The sequence below is a fragment of the Monoraphidium neglectum genome (genome assembly GCF_000611645.1).
Source record: "Monoraphidium neglectum strain SAG 48.87 unplaced genomic scaffold scaffold01108, whole genome shotgun sequence".
In the NCBI taxonomy this organism is placed as follows: Eukaryota; Viridiplantae; Chlorophyta; class Chlorophyceae; order Sphaeropleales; family Selenastraceae; genus Monoraphidium; species Monoraphidium neglectum.
The window spans coordinates 1-14,280 of NW_014012520.1; the positions used below are offsets into that span (position 1 = coordinate 1).

Here is a 14,280-nt window from a genome sequence, read left to right on the forward strand (position 1 = left end):
TTCTAGAAGGGCGCATGGCAGCCCCGCCGGGTTACTCACGCTCCATGCGAGGGAGTAGACCAGACTGTCGAACTCGATTGTGTAGACCTCCGCCCGCCGTTCTGATCTGCTGCCACTGCGCTCCGGCCCCGCTTCGTCCGGTGCCGCCGGCCGCAGCCCTGCGGGGGCGGCCGCAGCCACGCTGCCGCCGGCCCCACCCCCCGCACTGCCGCCGTTGCTGAGCCTCGGGCCCGGCTGCTGCTGCTGCTGCTGCTGCTGCTGCTGCTGCTGTTGCGGGTCCGCCATGGGCTCATCTGCCTGCATGGCGGATCCGCACTCGGCCTACAAGGCCGCCCAAAGGCCGACGGCCGCTCCTTGCCCTGCTGTGTCGTGTGGGCCCGCCGGTGGCGTTATGCCCCGCCCCAGGGTGCGCGCGTGGGACCGCAGAACTGCGGCGTGTGCTGTGAAAAGGCCCTAACACCGATCTAGTCGTCCTCTTATGCTTGTGCTGCGCTGATTTGCTACAGGTCTCTTCCTGCCTTCAAGGTGCCACAGAGAGGCTTCGATCAGGCCGCGCGCCACCAAACCGCGACCCCGTACGTAGGCCGTCACTCAAAGGCTATCTTAAAACTATTAACAGTTGTTTGGAGGTGCCGGTGAGAGCGGAGTGGCCAAAAAAGTGTTCAGCGATCTTTGAAGAGTGGCCAACTCCGGGCAGAACAGCCTTCGCTACACGGCTGATGAACGTTGATCATGAACACAGACAATTGGTCAGGCGGGGGGGTGACCGTGTGGCCTCTACTCGGCGCGTTTGTGCCGGCCGTAACCGCAGTCACCGCAGGCCTGCCTGGCGCAACAGGCGCTTTTCTGGCGCCAGGCGGCGTAGTTGGCTTCCCGGGTGGAATCCACCTCCATCAGGGGGGCCAATTTATGTTTAGTTTTCCAGGCAGGTTGAGCAGCCAGGGGCCTGAAAGCACCGCCTCGGCAGGAGTGGGGGCCTGATATTTTCGGATGGCGCCCCAGCCACATGTGGTCGCCCACGCGTCTTTGGTCACGCACAGCACCGCGACCAAGCTCTGAGTTTGCAGGTCAGCTTACAAAATTTAAGCAAGCAGAGGCTGGAAAAAAGGCCAAAGAGCCAGAGGCACCTCAAACCGTGGGAAAGGTGGCCCTCAATAGGCACCTGCTGTGGTGCCTTTGAAGTCTCATGCAGCGCAAGGGGACCGGGGCCTGACGTACACGCATGACCATGATATAAGCATGCAGCCCTGCCGGTTACCATGCACCTTTGCCCCCCAACTGCAATTTGTAGAAGGGAACGCCATGCGATCAGTCCGCCTCGCTCTCCTCAGCTGCTGAAGTATTGTCTCAGTCTTCCCGGCTTCCATGGGGCGCCTCTGCCCCCGAGGCGCCGATCGTGGCGAGTGCAATCGGCACCAAAGGATGCTCCTCGCGCCGTACACACCCACCCTGCTGAAGCGCCTCGCTCTGGCTTCCCCGCCGCTCGCGCTCTTGTTCTCCCCACTGCTGCCCCTGCTGCTCCCCAGATTCTTCAATCCGCTGCTTCTGCAGCTGCTGCTGCTGCTTCTGGTCCCCTGGTTGATTCCGCTGCTCCTGCTGCTGCTGCTGCTGCTGCTGCTGCTGCTGCTGCTGCTGCTGCTGCTGCTGCTGCTGCTGGTGCCTCACCCACTCTCTCAGATCCTCCAACGTATCCACATCGCGCAGCACGGGCAGCGCGCCATCCGGCGCCACCCTCAGCCCCGCACGCCCCGCCGCTGCGCGCGTCGCCGCCAGCACGCCGGGCGTGCTCCATGCGATCCCCTCGAACAGCGCGGCGGCGGCGGGGCTCGACAGCGCGGCGGCTGTGATGCCGAGCAGGTAGTAACCGCCGTCGGCCGCGGGCCCGAGGACGACATCGTGCTCCCCGCCCAGCAGGACGGCGGCCGCTGACGAGAACACGGCCGCGCTGAGGCCGGGCACGTCTGTGCCGGCCACCATCACTGCGCGCGGCGCCGGCGGCAGCGACGGCGGCGGGGGCTCGCTGGATGCATGCGCGCCGCCGCGCGCCGCAGCGCATAGCGCGGCGAGCATGCGCGCCCCGAGGTCGCGGTCGTCTATCTGCGCCACGACGGGCATGGCGCAGCCGCTGCGCCCGAGCCAGGCCGCCACTGCGGCCGCCTCCTCTGCGTCGGAGCAGTGGACCTCTGGCGACATGTCTGGGCAGCTGCGGACCCGGCCCCGGGTTTGCGTCGGTCAGCATTAAAGGAGTGATAGCGTGGGGGGCGCAGTGGGCTCCGAGTTCCGATGGGGTGGGAGCAAAGCGGGCCAGGGGGAGCTCACCGGCTGCCGGCGCTGTGGTGGCTGCGCAAGCTGCGGCCTGCTTGTATCCCTCACTCCAGGGCCTTGGCTCACCTCAGTGCCTCTCTGAACGTGTTCTCTGCACAGGCCTGATAAAATCGCGCCGCTGGGCCGGGGCCGACGCCGGCAGCGAGGCGCGTCTTGGCCTTCCCCGGCACTGGCAAGCGTGCAAACAGCGCCAGCGTGACAGCGTTGGCGGCGTGTTTATGCACCTGTAGCGTGTGATCGGCCATCTCAGCTTCGGATATCATAGCTCAAGCTATCGTTTGCGTATACCGTAGGATCCGACCATGCTCAAGATCGAGGGCGGGTCACGAGATCAATCAGCCTATTTTAGTGACTATATGTGGAGCGATGTGGGAAGCATTGTATACCAGTGTGTGTGCTTTATCATACGATGTATGTTTTACGAGATGGCGGGTAGCAAACCATCGCCGCGCCGGCTGCCACCTGGCAGGGCCTCATCACCTGGCTGAGGCCGACCCTGGATGTCATCTGTCAAGATCGCGCCATGCACCCAAACGGTGCTGGAAGCATTGTGTGCTGTGTTATTGGGTGCAGGCGCAGCAGCTGTGAATGTGCTCTGCCCCGCGACCCCATCACAGAGCCACGACTGTTTGACTGTGATGGGTCGTCAGCAAGGTCAGCAGCCGCTGCCTTCCTTTGCACTCGTGCACGGACACAGACACAGCGCTCCCAATTACCTGCACACGAGATACGATGGTGGGAATTACTTTACACCCAAAAGGAGGAAGAGCAGGCAGTCTTGAATGCCACCACCGCAGGACAGTGCGGCGTGAGCAAAAAAGGCAAGGTCTTGCATGCACCGGCCCTTCCTGCATGGGAGGCCAGCACGGACGCTCGGTTGATGGATGCGCACATGCGCCTCTGTCAGTGCATTGAGCTGCTCGGGTCAACGACCATACACAACTTGCAATCACATCACAGGCGCTTGTGCCCGTCGCTCGTGCGTGCTCGTATGCGGTGCCACCTGGCCCCTTGCGCTCCGCGGCATCCCTCCAACGCAGACTGGGAGGCGCAAGCGCCCCATGCACACACCACGGTGGCAGCGGTGGCTGCGAGCACTTTCTGTAACGCTCTCGCAAATCCTGAGGCCAATTTCTGAAAGACGCGCGCAGCTGCGCTCAGGGCGATACCCCGAGCGCCGAGACCGTTCGCCCACACCCTGGGGTGCGCAGGACAAGGGTCGCTGGCACCGCCCACAGGGAGGCTTGGCAGCAAAAAAGCGCGAGCAGCGCGCGCCCCTGGGCCTAAGCATCTGATGCAGCACTCCCTGGGCGCCGTTGCAACCGCCGTGGGGGTCGCAAAAGGGCCGTGCCTGACTGCCAGGACCTGGGCCTGAATTGCTTGTTTGCGTCGTGCAAATGATAATACATGGGAGGAAGGAACCCATCCCCATTGCCAGGACACCAAAGAATAGTCAAGCAGCATTTGGGGGCGAAGCCGCAACGCTCATCAGGCGCCTCATGCAACGTCAGTGCCCCGGCGGCCATTGCGGTCGCGTGCCCCTTAACGTCGCAGCACAGGGGCGGCACGGGCCGCCTGCGCGTCAACTCGCCGCAGCAGCAGCCGCCGCGCGGCTTCCTGCCAACTCTCCAGCTGCGACACGGCAGCCACCGCGCCAAGACAGTCCGAGAGCCGCGTATTGTCGGGGCGCGAGGGCGCTCCATGTCGCCATGGGTTTTCGCGGCCCCGTCAGCACCAGGGGAGCGTGCAGCGGTCGTCGATCGGCGGCGGGCCGGCCGTCCAGATGAAGGCGGCGAACACGACCACCGCCACAAAGGCCATGCCGCCCTGGAATGCCGCGTTGGTCCAGAGGTTGAGCAGGAGGCTCTCCTCGCGCCGGATGGTGGCCTGCACCTGCGGCGGTTGTGAGGGGTTGGTAAGGGCATGTAAGGTTCGGCAGCTTGACAGGGGCCTGACGGGCTCGCAGCAGAGGAGGTGCGCCACCCAAGTAGACCCCACTCTTACGCACGCGTCGCCAGCGCCGCAATTCGAGGGGCTGCCCATACACCCTTGCACGTGACATCGCCGCATATTCAGGGCCCCCTTGCGACACCAGCCAAAACAACTGGGGGCGGCTCAGCCGACCAAGTAATTCTCTCCTGGCCCACCCCCCACTTGTCCTGTCAGCCGCCACTAACCAGCCGTTGTGTCGGGTCTGCGCGCGGGGTGCTGGGGAAGGCCGTGCGCGTCGTCGCACGCGCGCCGCCTGACGAGCGCGCCTGCTGATAACGCGTCCAGGCTGCGTCCCAGTCCGTGTTGCCGCTGTTGCCGCCCGCATTGTCACCTTGCTGCTCCGCGCGGCAGACCATGGCACGCCTATGGTTGAATCCACAGCCGCCGAGACCCTGCTCGCGGTGGGGAGGAGTGATGGTGGGGGCGGACGAACCGCAGTGAGCAGGACAGGGGCTCGACTGTGCAGGGGGCCGATCCAATCAGCCCGGCGGGGGGTGTTCAGGCCTTCCCCGCATGATGCAGGGCGATCGCAGCTGGCGTCACAGCAGGGGTGTGGCCAACAGTGCCAAAGCCGCCAATCTGTCCAGTAGTTTGAAATGCAGGCGGCCTGTGGAGCGGAACAGAGCAAGTTGCCAGCAAGGGCGGCGCGTGCCGGCACGCGCCCTGCGACGCCGGGCACACGCCAACAGGGCCCGGCCGTTCTGGACCGAAGAATTCGAGCCTGAACCATCGCCCCATCAGACGACCGGGCGCTACCGTCCTCGCTGGCGGAAAAAACAAGTCCGTGTGCAAGTCTCTCACCCTTGGTTGCGCGCGCGCGTTCAGGCTGCACCGCCCATAGCTGCTGCTGACAGAGATTGAGGCGCAGGAAGCCATGTCGGCGCGGTTGAGGAACGGTCGTCGCTGTGTGCAGAGACAGAATCAGGGCGATCTCGGCGAAGAGGGTTCTGCAGGGCACGGTCTTGGCTTACGACGCTAGTTAATGCTGGAGTGTGTCTGTGCAAGCGTCGTTGAGGCGCCCATTGGCTCAGATGCAAGTTCGCGGGTGACATGAGTGACTGAGCAGTTTCTAAGCTGCTGCTTTTGCGTCTGCCGAGCAAGGCGCCTTGCGAGCTAGCGCGCGGGGGCCGAAGATGACCAGGACACGCGTCTTATAACCCGCTACAACGCGGTAGATAGCCAGACCAACACCCGCTTGATCTGCACATCGTGTTTTGCGCTGCATCTGTTGTGAAAAGGAGCTTCAGCAGAAACAGAAGCAACAGCAGCAGCATGTCGTCCGTCCGATTGGCCGAGGTCTCAGAGGAGGACAGCGTGACGGCCGTCATCGCGTTCCTGCAGAACCTGCTCAACGATGGGCAGGTGCGGGCGGCTTAAAAGTATGAGGCAGTGTCTTAGAACGACGTGAGATCGACGGGCCGCGATCCATCCGCCTCCATCGCAGGAGGAGGCCAAGGCGGACTCTCCTGGCGCCCTATTCGCGGCCGAGAGTCAGAAGTTGGTCGACGCAAACCGTTGGGACGAGCTCATCACGCTGCTTGGCTCGCACATCGGCCTGATCTTCGGCTCGGCCAGCGCCAAGGGTGCGCGCGCACTCTCGATGCATTGTGTGCGGTTGCCGCCCGCCCGGGCGCCGCTGCAGTGCTGGCGAGACGCTGCGCACTTGGAGCCGCTTGAGTATCCTGTCAAGGCTGTGCAATTTGAATGCCTCCACAGCTTCTACGGGAGCTGGCAGCGGCGAACTAGCACATTCCCCTTTTTGCTAGTCAGCCATGAAAACCTGCGGTACGCGCCGCCGCCGCAGACGCCGAGTGCTGCCTGGCGGTGCTAGCGCACCTGGTGAAGAAAGTGGTGTCCACCAGCGGCGAGGATGCAGAGCGCGCGGCGGCGGACAAGCTGGCGGCCGCCCTCTCGGCCAAGGTGGGCTTCCGCTGGTCGCCCTCACGCGCCTGAACACCACAGTCGCCACCCACTGCAACCACCCCGCTCGCATCCAGCTGCTGATCCAGCCAGCAAGGGGCAACGCCGGCCCGGGTCAGCGTTGGGAGGGGCGGTTTGACACCAATTGCTGTGGCCGACACGTCCACCCACTCGCCTTCGCCCGCTGCCACGGCTCCTCTGTGTCGCAGCCTGAGGAGTCTGCAGAGGGAAAGCTCAACGGGCTGCTGGCGCTGTACGCCGCCGCCAAGGGGCCGGTCACCAAGTACCACGTGCTGCTGCAGGTCGGCAGCGGGCGGCGGTCCAGGGCGGGCAGGCTCGTGGGTTGGAGGAACCAAGGACCTGAGTCGTCGAGGCGCCTGCAGCACGCTTGTCGGCACAGGCCAGGCGATGGCAGCAAAAGAGAAGCCAAGGACTGCACAAATAGCTGCAGCAGATGGGCGGCATGGAGCCGACTTGCCTTGCACGCATGCCTCCTCACCCCCGCAGGTGCTGCGCTTCGCGCGCGCCAGCAAGCCGCTGGCGGGGCAGCTGGCGACCGCGGTGCGCGGCCACGTGCACGACTGGGCGCAGCAGTGGCGGCTCAGCGACAAGGCGGCGCACGACCTGTACTCGGAAGCCGCGCAGCTGCTCAAGGTGGGTGCGCGTGCAAACCGAGACACGGCATAGTGGCCGCCTTCACTTTATGGCCTCAGCCACGTGGTTTTTTCCGCGCAAGTGCTACAAAGCGGGCGGTTGGGGGCCACTGCACACGCGTCGCGGCGGGGTGGAGAGGCCGGAGATGATCCAACCTATTCAACAACCTTATCTACATTGGACGACGCCGCTTGCGGCGATGGGTACAACACGCGATCTGAGGCCTCTCTTTTTCTCTCTCCCTGCTGCTCTTGCACGTGTGGCGGGCGCTGCGCTCGCGTGGCCCCCGGGCACCCACTTGAGCCCAATGCCTGCATCCAGCCGCCCAACCGGCCCCCAAACCACCCACCCCGCCATGCCAGGTGGTGGGTGACCGCCCCAGCCACCGGGAGTACCTGCGGCTGGCGACCGACGCGCTCGCGCTGGTCGCGGCTGGCGACGCGGCCGGCCTCGCGGCGGCAAAGGGCTTGGCGACGCAGGTGGGAGCGCGCGCGCCCGTTGCTCCACAGTGGCGCTTGCGGACGCCCGGCCGCTGGTGGCGCTTGCGACGGCACGCCGCCACGCCTGGCTCCCTGCGGGCGCCCCTGAGACCTACACGATCCCGCTCTCCCCCGCGCCGGCCTCCAATAAAGCGCGCCGTGTCCGCGCCGCGCTTCGTCGTCCGCTCAACTCCGACCTGCGCATGTGGCCAACGCGCGTCCCTGCGTGCCTCACACGCGCGCTCCACCCAACCCCCAGGCTGTCAAGGACTGGATCGCCGCTCCCGACAACTTCACCTGCGACTTTATCGAGCTGCCCGCCGTCGCCCAGCTGGACCAGGACGCGGCCGCAGCGCCGTACCTGCGCCTGCTGCGCGCGATGCTGGCCGGCGACATGGCGGGCTACAAGGCGGCGGCGACGGCGGCGGTCCTGGAGGGCGTCCCCGTGACACAGGTGCGGGGGGAGCTCTCACAATGCACGCACCAGTGCCCGGCCGCGAGCCACGGCGGGAGAGGGGGGTAAGGAGGCGGGGCACACACAGCCGGGGCTGCTTCGCACGCCGTGCTGTGCATCCGAGATGAAAGCTGCGGAGGCGCTCACGCCCGTATGCGTCGGCCTGCACCGCCTCCTTGCCGCAGGAGGCGAGCCTGGAGAAGATTAGGCTGATGGCGCTGCTGAGCGTCGCGTCGCGTGCGGCGGGCGGCGCCGTCGCGCTGTCCGAGGTTCAGGCGGCGCTCGACATCCCAGAGGACCAGGTGGGGGCCGCCTCAGGGTGCGGGCTGCCGTGGGCGCGCAACAGCCCACTCGAGCATGCAAAAGCTGCGGCCTGCATTCAAAACACGGCCTGCATTCAAATTGCTCTGTGGCATGCGCCCGTGGAGCCCACATGACCACACTGCTGCCTATCTCAGCTGACAGCTGGTGCGCGGCAAACAGAAGTCGCGCCTCACATGCGTGCACCCGTCTGCGCACCCGATCCATCCATTCACCCTCCTCCTGCCACACCACCCTCCGGCCCCTCCAGGTCCAGCCCTGGATCATCACTGCCATCGGCCGCAAGCTGATTGAGGGCAAGATTGACCAGGTGGGTGGTGCTCGGGGTGGCTTTGACATCGGGTGTTACTTCATCGCCATGCGCCGCGTGGCGCCCAGCCACACGATTCTGCCAGCTGCATGGGGCTGCGGCGCAGGCCTGTCGGGGCGCAGCTTGAGAAGGCGAGCCAGGTGGGGGGTGCGCTGGCATGTGCATGGGCACCGCCGAGACCCTTCGAGCTGATGCCTGACGCCTTTTTCACTGCGCGCCGCGCCTGGCGCCCTCCCTTCCGCAGGTTGCGCGCACGCTGACGGCCACGCGCTGCCACCGCCGCGCGTTCGGCAACAGCGAGTGGAGCTCCCTCGCGCAGCAGCTGGCGGGCCTGAGCCAGAGCCTGGAGCAGGTGTCGGACATGATCGAGTCGCAGCAGGAGCAGGTGCAGCAGCAGCTCCAGCAGCAGCACGGCAGCGGCGCGGCGGCGGGCGGCGGCAAGCAGCAGCCGGTGCGCGCGTGAGCTGCTGGTTTTGGGAGGGGTGCGCAAGTCGAAAGGCGCAGGGCTTGTGCGTCCAAGAGCATGTGGCCACACTTATATCATGGAACCCTGTAATGCGGCCTGATGTGTCATGCGGTCTGGCATGGCGAGTGATGTGGTGATCCTGGCGAGTTGAGCCATAGAGCAGCCATGAGGTCCGGCTGCCAGCCTTGTGATGTGGCTCGGCGTGCGGGAGGTGCAACAGACTGTTGCGAGAGCCAAGAAATGCTCTTTGCCACAGAAGGCCAGCAACCTCTGATGGGGTGGGTCCAGCACTGCAGAGTGAGCCTGAAATGCCTCGTGGGGCCCACAAACGACAGTGCGATGTGTGCTTTGCGTGCTTTGGCTGCACCAGGGTGCAGGTAGCTGGCCACCACGTAGCAACAGCAGCAGCCAGTGATACTAACAATGTCACCTTATTTTATTCATCGTATATGCCCACAAGCTCCCTCTGTCAATCGGTTGATCCCGCGTAGATCGCAACGTCTACCAAGCGTCGCCAACCACCTCGGGCGAGCAGGACCCCCCGATGGCAACCCCCGATGCGATAGACGCTGTCAAGGCCCCTGACAAGACCCGAGACGGCCCTGCGCACGCGCCGGCCGCCACCTCTGATGCCATCAGCGGCGCAGCCCGAGCCGCCTCGCCACTCCCAGGCCCCCCTTGGACCCAAGAAACGATCTTGAATATCTTGATTGATCTCAAGGTATGCATACAGGGCGCTCCATGAGCATAAGCGCGCTCAGCATGCGCAGCACGCATGCGCTCCGCAGCATGGCGTGACACGCGAGGCCGACCACCTTCAACCGCCCCATGTCCGCTGATTTCATGCGTCTGCATGCAGGCCAAGCTGGGGGCGAACAAGGATGCCCTTGAGGCATGCCGGGAGGACCGTAGGCAGCTCGTGGAGGAGCTGGATGACATGCTCAACCGGCTCAACACAGAAACGGCGCTGCGTGCGCGCGCTGAGGCCGAGGCCTCCAGCCTGAGGGAGGAGCTGGGCGCCGCTCGCGCGGATGTGCAGAGGCTGGAACGCAAGCGCGCTGAGGCGGCCGCCGCGCAACTAGCCGCGCAGGACGCCGCGGCGCGCGCGGCGCGCGATGCGCGGGAGGCGGTGGAGGCGGCGGGGGCGGAAGCCGCGCGGGAGCACGCGCGCACGGCGCTGGCCGCGGCGGAGCGCGAGCGGGGGCTGGCGGCGCTCGTGGAGGAGGCGAGGCGGGCGGCCGCTGAGGAGCGGGCGCGCGCGGCGCGCCAGATCGCAGCAGCGCAGCAGGAGGTGTGCAACCAGGTCAACCTGGCGCACAGCGCCGCGCTGGAGGAGATGGCGGCCAGTGAGCAGCGCACAGCGGCGGCGGCCGCGCTGCAGGCGGCCTCGCTGCGCGCGGCGGCCCAGAAAATTGAGGCCGCGGCCAGGGCCGAGAAGCTGAAGCTCCAGAGGCAGGTGCAGCAGGCGCAGGACGCGACGATTGCCGAGAAGCTGTTTGTCAACAAGGCGGAGGCCGGGCGCGCGCTTGCCGAGCAGCGCGCGGCGGGTCTGGAGCAACAGCTGACGGCTGCGAGGGACGGCTTTGAGGGCCAGGTGCAGGGGCTGCGTGAGCGCCTGCGTGCGGCGGAGGCGCGGGCGGTGGAGGGCGAGCGGCGCGCGGAGAAGGCGGAAGATGAGCTGCGGGAGGCGCGCTCACAGGTGCGCTCACGGGCGGCGCCGCAAAGAAAGAAGGTCGGCGTTGCGCATGCGTGACGGCGGGGTGCTGAATGAGAGCGAGCGCTGCTGGGCATGACAGGGGACGGGCTCAATTTTGCTCTCTGGTGGTCCGCATGCCGCCCATACTGATGCAGTATCAACGCCTGCATGCGTGCATCACTGCATGCGTCCATGCAATCGTGCATGTCGTAGCACGCATGGCGCTCTGCTCGCCCCCCTACTGGTGCAATGCCTGCCAACATCCTGAGGTCAGCCAACACCCCACAATCATCGACTCCAATCCGTCATGCATAAGAGTTCTGCAATCGCACACACACGTGCGCCGCCTGCTGTGCAGGTCGCCGCCCTGAGCCGCGACTGTGCAAAGCTTCGCCGCGAGCTCACCGAAACGCGCTTGATGGCGATTCAATCTACCAACATGCTGGCCGCCATATGGGCCACCAGCGCAGTGTCGCCCACTGGGGACTGCGCCGCGACCGCGGGTGGCGGCGGCAGCGGCTCCGGGGGACTGCCACTGCTTGGCGCAGGCGCCAGTGCAAAGGGTGGCGCGCTGGTGCCGGCATTTCCTGTGCCAGATGTGGCGGTGGCAGGGCAGGGGCCCCTGGATGCACGAAAAGCAGCGCAGGAGCGGGATGCGCAGCAGCAGCAGCAGCAGCAGCAGCAGCAGCAGCAGCAGCAGCAGCAGCAGCAGCAGCGCGGGCGTCAGCAGCGGCAGCAGCAGCAGCAGCAGCAGCAGCAGCAGCAGCAGCAGCAGCAGCAGCAGCAGCAGCAGCAGCAGCAGCAGCAGCAGCAGCAGCAGCAGGAGGCTCGCGATCACAATCGCCGTCAGGATGCCGCACCCGCCATAGTGCCCTTGGGCATGGGGCCCATATCTGGCCTCTCCAGCACCACTGCCATCTGCAGCGCCTTCCCGGCAGGTGCCACTGCCAGCGCTGCGGCGTCGCCGGCCGCCGGGGCATTGCCAAACCCCACTGACACGGGCTTGGCCGTTGCACAGGTGGGGGCGGCTGCTATCGCAGCGGCCACTGAGGCAGCGTCAGCACCTTCGGCCAGGCCGCCGGCGGCGCCCTCGGCGCCCATTACCAAAGGCAAGTTACGCATGAAGGTCTGCGGGGCACGCGGCGCCTTGTGCGGCAGCGTGCCGCTGAGCGGCCCGAATCTGCAATCATTGCCCTCGCTGCAGCAGCAGGAGCAGCAGCTGGTGCAGCAGCTGGTGCTGCAGCACCAACAGCAGCGGCTCCAGGCAGGTGCGGCTTCGGGCGAGAGGGCTGACAGCCTGCCGCCAGACACGGCCGCCGCCGGCGACGGTGTTGCGCTCAAGGGCGCGCGCGGCGACGACGGCTGCGGTGGGGGTGAGGGCGGCGCTGCTGCCGAGGAGCGCGCGGGCTGTTTGACCCTGCGCCCTGCCACCGCTGGCGGCAGCGGCGGCGGCAGCGCGGCTGCAAGGAAGGACGGGGCTGCGGGGAGCAAGGAGGTGGCAGCTGCGGGAGAAGCAAGGCAGGACGTGACGGCGCTCTGCCCCATGTTGGGGGCTCCGCAAGGCGCCACGGGGCCCTGGCCGCTCGCGCCGCGGCACGTGAGGCGTTGAAGGCTCTGGGCTTGCCCACGGCGATGGTAACGGATGTCGTGGTAGCATCCGCAGCAAAATCCGGGCATGCCCACTGGTGCAGCAGTGGCCTCTAGTCCAGTGATCGGCGTGCCGCTCGGCTGGTTAGCGAGATCGGGACGTGGCGCTGCCAGCATTCAAGCGGGGTTTGAACAGGGATTGTACGCGAATGTGTGGTTTTTGTGGCTTGCATCTCGCATACACAGCACGGCCCCCTGCAAGATGCTGGCCAGCCCCACCTCGACTGTCGCTGCTTGCTGTGTCGAGGCGCGCGCGCGCGCGTGTGTGTGTGTGTGTGTGTGTGTGTGTGTGTGTGTGTGTGTGTGTGCAGGGCAAGTGTGTTTGCCTCCCTTGCGACGCCCTGCCCTGCAACCATCTGGCCTGATGCACCGGACCCTTGCTTTCCAAAAATTGCGGTCCTACTGCTTGAAGTCAGCTGGTGGCGCCTGTTGTGCTGACTGCTTCCCAGAGATCACTTTGTCCCATGCCTGAGCCGCGCCATTGTGGCTACAGGCAGCACGACCGATGCAGCGGCGCGGTCTCGCATCGCAACTGGAGTCGCCAGCTTTACAACTCGCTGCCCCGCGGCGGCCGCCGCCCCTGCGGCCTGCCATCGCGCCCCCGGCCGCCACCGCCGCTGCCGCCGCCCCTTGCACCATAGAAGCTGCCCCTCCCCCCTCCGCCGCCGCCGCGTGGCCCGCCGGGGGCCCGCGGCGCCGGGACAGGGGCGGAGCTGCTGTCCAGGAGATCTTCCAAGTCGTCGTCAAAGGCGCCGTGCCCCCGGGCCCTACGACTGCCTTCCAAGTGAAAATCGTCATCTTTTTGCTGGTCGTCAAACAGGTCTTCAAAATCGTCGTCAAAATCGTCGTCCGCGTCGCCGAGGTCCGCACCAAGGGGCCCCGGGCCCACGCCGCCGGCGGGCAGCCGCTTCTGCTGCTGCTGCCGCAGCGGCGGCGGTGCCTGCGCGGCGGGGGGGCGTGCCGGGGCACGTCGCGCTGCCTGCCACGTCGGCAGTGCCTCTGCTGGGGCGGAGGGTGCCGCCTGCAGCTGCTGCTGCTGCTGCTGCTGTCGCCGCTGCTGCTGCTGCGGCGGCTGCTGTCCCTGGCGTGCCCCTGCCTGCCGCGGCGCGGCCGCCGCCTGCTCTGTCCGCTGCCGCTCACCCCCGCCGCCGCCGCCGCCGCCGCGCCCCGCCCAGCCCTCGCCCCAGCCGCGCTGGGGCTCGCGCCCCTTCGCGCCGCGCCCCGTGCCACGGGCGCCGCCGCCGCCAAACGCAGACAGGTAAGATCCCATATCATCGCTCTGGCCGCCGACTCCTCCTGCGCCCCCACCGCCGCCGCCCATGGGGCCCTCCCAAACGTCGTACGCGTCATCGAACGGGTCCATCCCTAAATCATTGTCCATCAGGTCAAACAGGTCGAACTCCTGGTCCAACGCTGCGAGGCCGCGGCCGGCGCCACCCCGGATGTACCCGCCGATCTCTGGATCGAAATCGTCGTCCTGGTCTGCCGTTTCAAAGGCCGAGAGCAGGTCTTCATAGCTGCCCCTGCCCTCCGCCTTGTCGTCAGCATAACCGTCAGCCTCCAACAGCGGCGCCGGCTGCGGACCGCGCAAGAGGGGCGCCGGCGGGGCTGTGCCGGCATCGGCGTCGGCTTTGGCGTCGGCCGCAGCTGCTGTGGGCTTGCGGCCCCGCTTTGCGGGCGGCTTGGGGGCGGCGACGGCTCCCGCCTCCCCTGCCGCGGCAATCCCCTCCACGGTCTCACTCTTAGGTGGGCGGCCCCGCCGCTTGGGCGCCGCCGCTGCCGCCGCCGGCGCGTCCGCCCCTGCGGCGGCGCCGGCGCCGGCGGCCGCAGCCCCGCCCTCGGTCGTGGGCGTGCGGCTGCGGCGCTTGGGCGGCGCTGCTGCAGGCTTGGGGGCCTCCTCTGCCGCAGGCGGCGCCTCGTCGCCGCCGCCTCCATCTGCGTTGGTGGTTGTTGGCCTGCGGCCGCGCCGCTTGGGCGAGGCCCCTGAGGCGGCGCCCGCCTCCAATGCAGGCGCGG

The 14,280-nt window shown here is 67.0% G+C and overlaps 5 protein-coding genes across 5 annotated transcripts in view; 1 reads left to right on the forward strand and 4 right to left on the reverse strand.

Moving 5' to 3' along the window:
- Positions 1-39: 39 nt before the first annotated feature.
- MNEG_6671 (hypothetical protein) lies at positions 40-303 on the reverse strand (the record flags this gene model as incomplete). Its single annotated transcript, XM_014044851.1, has 1 exon — positions 40-303. A coding segment is annotated over one exon (264 nt), but the record flags the coding sequence as incomplete, so codon positions are not given.
- Positions 304-1,347: 1,044 nt separating this feature from the next.
- On the reverse strand, positions 1,348-2,193 carry MNEG_6672 (hypothetical protein; the record flags this gene model as incomplete). The annotated part of the gene is made up of 1 exon (XM_014044852.1): positions 1,348-2,193. One exon carries the CDS (start codon positions 2,191-2,193, stop codon positions 1,348-1,350), a length of 846 nt encoding a protein of 281 aa, XP_013900306.1.
- A 1,860-nt stretch (positions 2,194-4,053) lies between these two features.
- On the reverse strand, positions 4,054-5,193 carry MNEG_6673 (hypothetical protein; the record flags this gene model as incomplete). Its single annotated transcript, XM_014044853.1, has 2 exons — positions 4,054-4,218; positions 5,119-5,193. The coding sequence occupies 2 exons, from the start codon at positions 5,191-5,193 to the stop codon at positions 4,054-4,056; spliced, it is 240 nt and encodes a 79-aa protein (XP_013900307.1).
- A 396-nt stretch (positions 5,194-5,589) lies between these two features.
- On the forward strand, positions 5,590-12,226 carry MNEG_6674 (hypothetical protein; the record flags this gene model as incomplete). Its single annotated transcript, XM_014044854.1, has 14 exons — positions 5,590-5,679; positions 5,762-5,900; positions 6,122-6,237; positions 6,447-6,539; positions 6,745-6,891; positions 7,254-7,370; positions 7,630-7,824; positions 8,010-8,126; positions 8,396-8,455; positions 8,700-8,906; positions 9,457-9,642; positions 9,781-10,620; positions 10,976-11,635; positions 11,822-12,226. 14 exons carry the CDS (start codon positions 5,590-5,592, stop codon positions 12,224-12,226), a joined length of 3,372 nt encoding a protein of 1,123 aa, XP_013900308.1.
- A 490-nt stretch (positions 12,227-12,716) lies between these two features.
- MNEG_6675 (hypothetical protein) overlaps positions 12,717-14,280 on the reverse strand; it is a gene marked incomplete at both ends in the record, with an annotated part of 2,378 nt that continues 814 nt past the window's right edge. Inside the window, 2 exons of the mRNA XM_014044855.1 lie at positions 12,717-12,751; positions 13,405-14,247. Of these exons, the coding sequence (XP_013900309.1) occupies positions 12,717-12,751; positions 13,405-14,247 (878 nt within the window). The remainder of the gene's footprint in view (positions 12,752-13,404; positions 14,248-14,280) is intronic.